The sequence below is a fragment of the Salarias fasciatus genome, chromosome 11 (genome assembly GCF_902148845.1).
Source record: "Salarias fasciatus chromosome 11, fSalaFa1.1, whole genome shotgun sequence".
Classification (NCBI taxonomy): domain Eukaryota; kingdom Metazoa; phylum Chordata; class Actinopteri; order Blenniiformes; family Blenniidae; genus Salarias; species Salarias fasciatus.
The window spans coordinates 26141606-26152733 of record NC_043755.1 but is presented as its reverse complement, the minus strand read 5'-3'; the positions used below and the strand labels follow the sequence as shown (position 1 = coordinate 26152733).

The window sequence follows — 11128 nt, the reverse complement described above, 5'->3', positions numbered from 1 at the left end:
CTGCTACATGACGAATGTCCATGGTAAACTCCGAGATGGCAGAGAGGTGTCACTGCTGTTTGGCAGACCATGGCTCACTGGTCTTGGACATGGCGAAGGTGAGGGTTTTGTGGTCCACAAATGCGGTGAACTGCCGTCCCTCTAGCAGCAACTGAAAATGGCGTACAGCGAGGAAAAGGGCCAAAAGTTCTTGGTCAAACGTGCTGTATTTCTTCTCGCTGTCACGCAGCTGTTTACTGAAAAATGCCAGAGGCTGCCAGGCTCCATTCACCCACTGCTCGCACACCACACCCACCGCGTAATCTGAGGCATCAGTCGTGAGCACGACCGTTGTTGCAGGCGACAGATGTGCCAGCACTGCAGTGTTGGAGAGCGCAGCCTTGGCCTTCTCAAATGCCACGGCCCTCTCCGGGGATCAGTCCACATCCCGTCAAGCCTTTCCACTCTTCAAAGCTTCATATAAGGGGCGCATCAGACAAGCTGTGTGTTTGATGAAGCGGTTGTAAAAGCTCACCATACTGAGAAACTCCTGCAGCGATTTGATGGTGCTAGGACGAGGAAAAGTGGTGATCGCCCCCACCTTAGCAGGCAAAGGAACCACCCCGCGAGAGGAGACACGGTGGCCCAGAAATTCGATCTCTGAGAGCCCGAACTGCCATTTAGCTGGGTTAATGATCAGTCCATGCTCGTTAAGCCTCTCGAAGAGCTGTCGGAGGTGTAACAGGTGCTCTTCAACCGAGGCGCTGGCCACGAGGATGTCATCCAGGTACACAAACAGGAAAGACAGATCCTTCAACACCGAGTCCATTAATCGCTGGAACCAGCGCTTCCCCTATAAAAAAAAATGGCACCAGACAACGAGACTGGCACGTTGTCAATTACCGGACAAGCATTTGATTTCCCGGTCAAATATAATCTGAATTTATTGAGCTTAAATGCTGCAAAGTATACCCCTGCAGCTTCCGCGAGGCTGGGGGGGGGGGTCACTTTTCAAAGGGCCCCGCCCTCGCTAGTCAAATTTTGTGCGTACTAAATTTCAATAGAGTAGTAGGGGAATTTCTTCAAAGATACACCCAAAGATCAGGACATATATAAAGTCCACTCACCTGTAAAGCAAGCCTGTAAAAAAAAAAAAAAAAAAATCTATTCCTGTTATTAAGTGGGGGTATATTTTCAATCTATGCAATCTTTGTCGCTCTACCTGACAAAGCGATTTAAAAACATAATTTGGTCTTAGAAACATTTGTTTTATCTTCAGAGTAAAGTTGTGTAACAACCTGAGTAGACTGTTTACAAAAACTGATTATAAAATCCTGCACTGTGCGTCAAACAGTGGAGTCCCGCGGACAGCTCCCCAATAATGACAGTCAGGATCTGCACCTGGACAGCGACTATGTCATTTGGGCTCTGTAGGGCTCCAACCCTTTCTCCTCTGAACTATTAATTATTTAGTAAAAAAATATTGAAGTTCCGCCTGTTTCGACATGCGTCTCCCGTTGTATTGTTGTTGTACTGCGTGCTTTGTCGGAGTAAATAAAACACGTGCTACAAGTTCAGTTCCGCCTGGAAAAAAAAAGCTTTGTTCCACATGGACCAGGCCTATTCATAAAAGATAAGATTCAGAGTTTTATTGTTGTTTTTTGAATAAAATGATGTGGAAATGGCCTTTTTTCTTAATTCAAATTTTGCTTGGAGGGAATATTCAAATTAAAAATTGAGCTTGGAGGGAATATTTTTCACCGGACATTTTGACCAGTGTTGTTAAAATATATTGGACTTTGGCAGATTTTACCGGTCAAAGTCCGGTAATTACTGGATAACAGAAACCCAGGCTGGAACGTTTGCACCGCACCTTTAAGGTCGGCATCCACAGGAACTCGAATAGTCCAAACGGTGTGATTAATGCAGTCTTAGCCACGTCCTGGGCCTTCTCCATCACCTCCGCCAGGAGGTTATGGAATCATGTCGGTTTGTTGGTTTGTTGGTCGGTTTGTTGGCTGGTTGGTTGGTTTGTTTGTTAGCAAGATCCTGGAAAAAGTAATGGACGGATTGCAATGAAACTGTGGAAAGGTGGGTCTTGGGCTAACTTAGAATTAGGGCTGCCACAAACAATTATTTTGGTCGTCGACTAATCACCGATTATTTTTTCGATTAGTCGACTAATCGCATCATACCTAAATTAAAGTAGAACATAGTTTATCGCACCACCATGAAGCTGCTCTTATATAGCCACAATTAAATTTCAGCTTTTAAGTGTTTAAGGTATATTCTAACTAAAAATAAAGACAATTCAGATGATAGTTCATTAAACTTTTATTGAAATATGCAACAAACAGTTGTTTAACTGTGTACCATAAAGTACAAATACTTGAGTAAAATAAGGAAAAGGCACTTGCCTAAACAAGACAAAAATTAATCCTTAATGTTAATTTTTTTTTCTTAATTTGTGTTTGGCATCAAACAACCAAGGAATTATTGAAGTTTTTGTCTCACTGACTCAAAACAAAAGTGCATTTTGTGTTCAGTGCTCAACTGTATACAGCTTTATTACACTCTGACTCTACATAATCCCAAACTACACAAGGCTCTGGTTCACAGCCAGGACAGTCAGCATTTCTACATGTGTTGGAGACAGGCTGCTCTCTTTTGGGAGCAGATGTTCTGCTGCAGAGAAAATCTGCTTCGATGGGGTGAAGCTCTAAAACATAACGTTAGAAAACATTAGCGTGACGTCACTTTTACTAAAATACATCACTGTTATAATGTTACAGAAAGCATGAAATGTGTGCTAAAGGCAGCTAATGAATCAAATCGTCACCGCTAATGTTAACATTGACAGCTATGAGTAAATAGCAAGTTAGCCCTCTATGCTAATATTATTAGCTTACCGAGACGACGGTCAGTCATCGTTGTCATGAGCCACGACGTGCTTCTGTTTCGGCTGCTCATGCATCACAGTTGTGCTGCTGTGGAAGGCAGGTGCTGTCCTGCAGATAGCTGCATTGCACACTTTTCTCTGACGTTTTCTTGTCATGCTCCCACACTTTTGAGCTCCGCTGCTGCCGGGTAGCCATGGCGCCTGTCTGGTGTCGTCACGGCTGACACGACTGCGCATGTGTGTCAAATGCAGAAAGGCAGACGCGACAGTTTCGAGACAAAAACAACTAAAAAAAAAAAAACGACTCGTTGATTATTAAATTAGTCGTCGATGATTTTAATTATCGACATAATCGTGATTAATCGACCAATCGTGGCAGCCCTACTTAGAATCCATTAAATTTTGGTGAAGATCCGGATCACTGTCTGGATCTAGGATTTTTTTAAAGGATTCTTCATCAATGAGAGATAGGGAGTCTTTCACATGGTTGGGCAGGCCCGCCGACGGGGGAAAAAAACGCCTGGTTCACACAGGACGCGCCGCTTCTGACGCGGAAGTGGAAGCGCTGCGCACCGACTGTCAGATCAGCGCAACTGTTAACCTATCTGACGGTTCATACAGGAGGCGCGGGACAGCGCCGCGTGCGTAGCGGCTCGCGCCGCGTGCGTAGCGGCTCGCGCCGCGTGCGTAGCGGCACGCGCCGCGTGCGTAGCGGCTCGCACTGTGGATTGCGGCGCTCTGCTCCTCTCTATTTTCTCCGCGAGTCACGCGCGCCGTGGACCACAAAGCTGGACAGAGCATATCGCACCACACAGGCAGTCGGGAACGGAACATACATATGTATACATCCCCAGTGGAAAGAATGTTGGAGAAGGCTTTGTATTGGTACTGGAGGGGGTCTGGTGGTTGGATGTGAAGATGAAGACCTGCAGCGCTGTCAACGGGATTTAATTATAGTTCTAGATGGACGCGTTGCGCTGTCTGTTTTTTTGGGTTTTTTTTGTTTTTTGCCCCCGAGTTGAAATGTGATTCATGGCTCCAGAGTGTTGTAGCAAAGTTTGAATATTGTTTGATTATGTGAGACAGCGTGTTGATTGTGTTTTTAAAAAGCTTAAAACTGTTCTGGACGTCCAGAACTGTCAGTGAGAGATGGTCGTGAAGTAATGAAGCCTGCGCACTCTCGCTCTGTTTTCCTTTTTTTTTTTTTTTTTTTTTTTACAGGGATCGGGTCTTTAGAAGAAATACTAAATTTTATAAAATTTGGATCTCCAGCTCTAAACAGACTTTTTCACAGCATTTTGATGTCACGTTCAAAGGATAGTTTAACATTTGATGAAGCATCCCTTTCGCAATGCAAGAATGTTAGTTTTTCAGTTATGGTGTCAAAGTGCATCAGATTATTGTAGTTAGACTGCAAATGTTCCCGCCCCCCGCTCCAAAAAAAATTTCAGGCAAGCGATCTTTTCCTGCTTTAAGCCCTGAAGGCCGAACCGTGCATAATGGGAAATGAGCAGGGCCGAGGCCGACAAACTGAGGCCGAAGCGAGACGTGCGGAGTAGAGCTGAGGCGGTACTCGTGGGAAACAGCCTTTTGTTCCCTCATGGACTGAACACTAAAGTTGTGGACACTGATGTTTTCTGAAGAGTCATTTCCTGAGAACATTTCAAAGCAGGACGTCTCTTCGTCCCTCCATCTCAGGTAGCGTGGTAAACGGTGAACAGACGGTCAGTGAACACACCACGAGAAAAACTTCATCCAATAAGTAATCAGTCAGCAGCTTAAGGTGCTCCTCAAGCAGTCATTTAACAACTGTACACTTTTTGAAATGTGAGTCAAAGTGTTCCGTTCCACTGCTTCAGTCCCCATTTGTTTCTTCAAAGATGGAACTGTAGAAGTCTTGAAACTGATCTTTGATGGTGTATTTTTCTGTCTCTGCAGAGCTGCAGCAGCCCCATGACTCTAGAGAGGAGCAGGTCGAACAGGAAGCAAGCTGCTGTCTACAGCAGGGAGAAACAGGACCTCCACGGGTCAGAGAGGAACAAGAACCAGAACCTTCACCAGAACTTTCACATATGAAACAGGAACAAGAAAAAACAGAACCTCCAAAGATCAAACAGGAAGAAGAAGAACCAGAACCTCCAGAGATCAAACAGGAGGAAGAAGAACCAGAATCTCCAGAGATCAAACAGGAAGAAGAAGAAACAGAACCTCCAGAGATCAAACAGGAGGAAGAAGAACCAGAATCTCCAGAGATCAAACAGGAAGAAGAAGAAACAGAACCTTCAAAGATCAAACAGGAACAAGAACCAGAACCTCCACAGATGGAGGAACAGGAGGTTCTGGGTACCAGCCAGGAGGGACAGCAGCTTATTATTAAGTTTGAGAGTGAAAGTGACCTGAGAGAACCAGAAGAAGTACGGGACACTGAGCAGCTCCTCTCTCAGGACTCTGAAGTCCACCATGAGAACAAACTGATTGATGTTCTTGTTTCAGAGAAGCAGGCTGAAGGTGAAAAGCTTTGTGAGGAAACATGTGGTGAACCTGTCCGCAAAAAACCAAAATTACATCCAAAGGCAGGAGCGGACACTGACAAGAAGAAAGCTTGTGAAACATGTGGGAAAAGTTTCCGTGATCCGAGTTCTTTATTGGTCCACATGAGATCTCACACAGGTGAGAAGCCGTTTCCTTGTGAAACATGTGGGAAAAGTTTCACTCGTCAGAGTACTTTGTTGGTCCACAAGAGATGTCACACAGGTGAGAAGCCATATCCTTGTGAAACGTGTGAGAAAACTTTCAGTCGGCACAGTCATTTGGTGGTCCACATGAGATCTCACACAGGTGAGAAGCCGTATCCTTGTGAAACATGTGGGAAAAGTTTCATTGACCGGAGTTATTTGGTGGTCCACATGAGATCTCACACAGGTGAGAAGCCATATCCTTGTGAAACATGTGGGAAAAGTTTCATTACCCGGAGTTATTTGTTGGTCCACATGAGATCTCACACAGGTGAGAAGCCACACCCTTGTGAAACATGTGGGAAAAGTTTCAATACCCGGAGTCAGTTGTTGTGCCACATAAGATCTCACACAGGTGAGAAGCCGTACCTTTGTGAAACATGTGAGAAAAGTTTCAGTCAGTACAGTCATTTGTTGCTCCACATGCGATCTCACACAGGTGAGAAGCCGTATCCTTGTGAAACATGTGAGAAAAGTTTCAGTCAGTACACTCATCTGTTGCGCCACATGAGATCTCACACAGGTGAGAAGCCATATCCTTGTGAAACATGTGGGAAAAGTTTCAGTCGTCACAGCATTTTATTGGATCACAAGAGATCTCACACAGGTGAGAAGCCATATCCTTGTGAAACATGTGGGAAAAGTTTCAGTCGTCACAGTGCTTTATTGGTCCATAACAGATCTCACACAGGTGAGAAGCCGTATCCTTGTGAAACATGTGGCAAAAGTTTCATTTATCGGAGCGCTTTATTGGTCCACAAGAGATCTCACACAGGTGAGAAGCCGTATCCTTGTGAAACATGTGGGAAAAGTTTCCGTCATCGTTCTTCTTTGCTGCACCACATGAAAATTCACTTGAAGATGAGGTCATGAAAGACTATTGATGATGTCATTGGCCCAGTAGATGTTTTTTCAATCCGATTGAAAGCAATCGTACTAAATGTAGTTGTATACATGTTAGGGCTGTCACGGTAAACCAGTATTGACGATAACCGTGGTATTTAAAAGTGAAATTTCAATATCGTGTTCAAAATGCGCCTATGATATTATCGCATGGAGGATCTCGTGCCACTTGAAACGTGTTGAAGTGTATTTTAAAAATCCACTCCTGTTCTTCCGCCTTGCTTCGTCTTCCTCCTGCAGCACCCCCACCTCTCCCCCTCCCCCTCACATATAAACACAGCAGAGCAGCGGTAGCGGCACGGCTCCTAGCTAGCGAGGCTCCCAGTTAGCGAGCATCACGAGTGAACTAAACATGTCGGCGGTGGCCAACAACGACAGCAAGACACTCTCCTAAAAAAGTGTGTTTAGCAACACTGACTGCACGTTGATGCAAGCCGGGTAGTAGTGGGGCCCCATTAGGTAGGTTCCAGACGTGTCATTGTAATGTATCCGGGGGGGTTTCAAGTTGTGTCACTGATATCCGCCATCTTCTCCGCCGGCCCCCTTCTAGCAACTAACCAGTGAGTAATCGGAAAGGGCCCTATGCGGGGGATTTTTGACACATTGTCATTGCAGCGTCTAGTGTAGCGCCTTAAATTTGTCATTGAAATTGACTGATGTCAGCCGTTCCTCGGGACCCCCTTCAGCTCAGGGCCCTAGCCAGTAGCGGCGCCTCTGGCTGGAGAGAAGCAGCTGCTGCGCTCATTCCGCCTTGGATTTAAACAAACAAAAATTCTCGGCAGTGTGGCGGTAGTACAGGATTTCACCCATATACAGTCTATGATTCCACCCCAAGAGGGCCCGTGGGTTTTCATAACCCACCAACCCTACGTAAATTAGGCCTCTGCCATGGATCCTCTGTTAATCAGTTCATCAGATTTTAATTAGTTGAGTGTAACTCCACTTTTTGTATGCAGTTACTGTTCTCATATTGTTTCCACACCTCATTTGACAGGCATTCTGAATGTAATTCATCTGGGAAAAGAGAGACAACAAAAATAAAATTAAAGATGAGTCTTAATGTTTGTACCATTATTAGTTACATTTTTGCTGATAGTGATATCGTTATCGTGACATTTTTTGCCCATGATAATCGTGAAGAGAAAATTTGATATCGTGACAGCCCTAATACATGTACGGCATACAAATCCATCCACGATCAATCCTCGTTTACAAGGTTCCTGTCACGAGTGCGAGGTGGAAGGACCCAGGCGCAGGCAGCGTACAAAAACGGTCTTTTATTTCCAAAAGGAACTCAGGAGGGCAGGAAACCAGGAACTCGGGAAACTCAAAAAACACAGCAGGTGCAGGCCAGGACACGCGAAGACACGGACAGACCCACAAGGAGCCGACAAGACACACCAGGACATCGGGGCTTGATAAAGGAGGCAGGACAGGTGCAGCGCATTAGGTAGTCAACGAGACTGAGACCAGACAGGAGAACAAGAGGAGCAGGCAGGTGACCAGGCAGGAGAACATGAGGGTAGACAAACAAATTAGGACCCGAGCGCCCCCACATGGGTGCAGGGGCACAGATCGTGACAGTACCTCCCTCCTAATGTGCACCTCCTGGCGCACAACGAGGCAACCCTCCCGGGCAGACGGGACAGAAACCAGACTCAGACGGGACGGGACAGAACTGGGACTGGTGTGCTGCGCTCCCTCGGGCAGCCAGCACGGGACAGGAATGGAACAGGGACAGGAGCTGCACCTAGCAGAAATGGAACGAACGGGTCGGGTCAGAACTGCACGCTGGCTGCAACAGGAAGGTACCGGTCGGGTCAGAACTGCATGCCGGCAGCAAACAGGAACTGGGTCGGGTCGAACTGCTCCCTCCCCAAAGGCCATCCAGGAAGGGAGAAGCGGGGGAAACAGTCCTCAGCTGAATCCGGGGACAAGCAGCCTCGCCGGCACACTTCCCGGTGGGGTGGGGGGGGGGGGGGGGGGGGGGGGGGGGGCGGACTTCTTTCGTCGGCAGGGGGCCATAGGCACGCGGTCCGGAGGCGAGCAGCTTTGCCGACACACAATCTGGGGCGAGCAAGGTCCGGGGGCGAGCAGCTTCAGCGGCGGCCAGAGGCAGACGATCCGGGGCGGGTGGAGCACCGCCACGGACGGGCTGAAGACTTACTGCCTGCTGGGTCCAGAGTTGGTCGGCTCCTTCTGTCACGAGTGTGAGGTGGAAGGACCCAGGCGCAGGCAGCAGGCAGAGTACAAAAAGGGTCTTTTATTTCCAAAAGGAACTCAGGAGGGCAGGAAACCAGGAACTCGGGGAAATTCAAAAAACACAGCAGGTGCAGGCCAGGACACACGGACAGACCCACAAGGAGCCGACAAGACACACCAGGACATCGGGGCTTAATAAAGGGGGCAGGACAGGTGCAGCACATTAGGTAGTTAACGAGACAGAGACCAAACAGGAGAACATGAAGGCAGACAAACAAAACAGGACCCGAGCGCCCCCACATGGGTGCAGGGGCACAGGGCGTGACAGTTCCTGGGTGAAGCGGATTATAGTTTGTCCTGTGACATGCGCACAAAGTCTCTTGCAGAACTTTCAGGTCTTTAGCTTTGCAGCCAGCAGTCTTCAGCACGAAGCAGAGTGTTTTTATCTGCTGGATATCTGCTTAAAAAAAAGTTCCGACATCTCCATGATACGCTGCTCAGAGAGCTCCTTCCCCAACCAGAGTCCTGCCCCGCCAGCACATCCCGGTGTAAAGCACCGAGGCTCAGCTCCACCGATGTTATGAATTAACTGGTGTCCGTGTAAAGTTGTGACCAACAGATGTTGAAATACCGACTGAAACTTGTAGTGGTTCTGGCGAACAACAGTCATCTACATTTACAGCATGTGTTTACACAGAAAAACGCCGTCACTCATGGGAACCAGTTAATCCATAACACCGGCTGTTTCGCTGCTCGTAGTGTGCCTTGGAGCTCATTGAACAACTCGCTGTTGCGTGATTTGTGGCTGTCTTGCCTCTCCAGGTATTTGTTCTCTTGGGTTTTTTATTAAAAACGGGTTTCTCAACCACCGTCCAGTTCCTCTTCTTGTTTTTGACTGTCCTGCTTCCCGTTTACTGCACACGTCATCACGTCACTATGTATGAGGGAGTGCATGCACCAAACAAATAACCCCATGTTGATTCTGTTCCACTAGGCGGCGCTTGTATGAGACGCGGAGCAGATTTTCGCGGATTGTCGATCAGCGTAGACTGCTTCGTACAGTCGGATCCAAAATACAATCCACCCCGAATGAAGCAGATCCACTCAGTGTTTATATGACACATTTACAATCTGCTTCAGCTACATTCCGATTATACGGGCGCATGTCAACATGGCCATTGAGGAAGTTCATCTGTAGCTTATTAAATCTCACCAGTTTAACCCTGTTCAGACTGTGTAAAGATGTGAATTTTTCAGAAATGGCAATAAAATGTTGACATAAATCTGATGCGCTTTGATTTTTTGAGTTTTTTTTTTTTTGTTTTAGTTAACATAACTGAGTCATTATTTAACTTTTTTTTTTAATCCTTCCAATAAAGGCTCACTTCACATCACCTAACTTTACATTTCATCCATTCCTGAAAGGAACTCATTCTGCCAGTAGATTCGTCATAATCAGCATCAAAATAGTTCCATCCCGAGGGGCGCTAGTGAGCAGGTGTAGGCACCCCAAGCAACATGCTCTGGTGAATTTTGGGTTAAAAGTTCTTTTTAGGCACCTTATACCAACAGAAAACTACGATACTTCTTTCTGAGCAATTTCTTTCTCAGTATATGTTATGTTCATTGTGACGCCGTTGTGCGAATGGCCTATAATTTGCGGAAATTCGAGTTCAACAGAGGAGCCGACGCAACTGGGCCCCAAGCCTCAAGCTCAAGTGATCCACCACCCGAGAGCAACACATCCAAAAGTGAAGGCCAAATGGATGCCGCAGACATGAAGGCTGAAATCCTTGTGGCGTTGAAGGCGGACATAGCTGTGCTGCTCAGGTCGGGACTCAAGACCACTCTGGTCAAAGATTTTGACGGCATTAAATCCGAACTTCAGGCAGTGAAAATGGAGTTAGCCAACAACGCCGTGGCAAATTGCTCCGATGTGGAGACGATAAAGACGACAGTGGCACACATGGAGCAAGGGCTTTCATCATGCTCAGAGATGATGTGACTTCTCTACTTAGAAAAGTGGGGAAACTTGAGACAGAAGTTGGCAACCTGCGGGAGAAATGCCTCGATATGGAGGAAGAATGAGGTGCTCCAATATCCAGATACTGAATGTCCCGGAGACCCCAGGCTCAAGCACACCAACAGCTGTCTCCAAATTATTACAGTTTTTCACGATTGTTAACACACAAAAATCTAAATTTTGGCACAATTTGCACAACCTTAACTTCACGTACCATTCGCTCGACTCAAATTGTCACTTCTTCGCACTCCCTTATGACTCCGCTAGACTCTGACTTTCCTTCTTTACACTCTGACACCAATTGCACATCACCTTGTGGTCTAAACACTACACACAATGTTCAGTTGTTGCACACAGCTGTCATGTAAAAGCTCAAAGCTTCAACCG

General features: G+C 46.7%; 1 protein-coding gene across 1 annotated transcript; it reads left to right on the top strand.

Annotated features, from left to right (window-relative positions):
* The first annotated feature begins 5076 nt into the window (after positions 1 to 5076).
* Positions 5077 to 7461, top strand: LOC115396919 (zinc finger protein 501-like). Its single transcript, XM_030103005.1, has one exon. It carries the CDS (start codon positions 5200 to 5202, stop codon positions 6484 to 6486), a length of 1287 nt encoding a protein of 428 aa, XP_029958865.1. The 5' UTR covers positions 5077 to 5199; the 3' UTR covers positions 6487 to 7461.
* The last annotated feature ends 3667 nt before the right edge of the window (positions 7462 to 11128 follow it).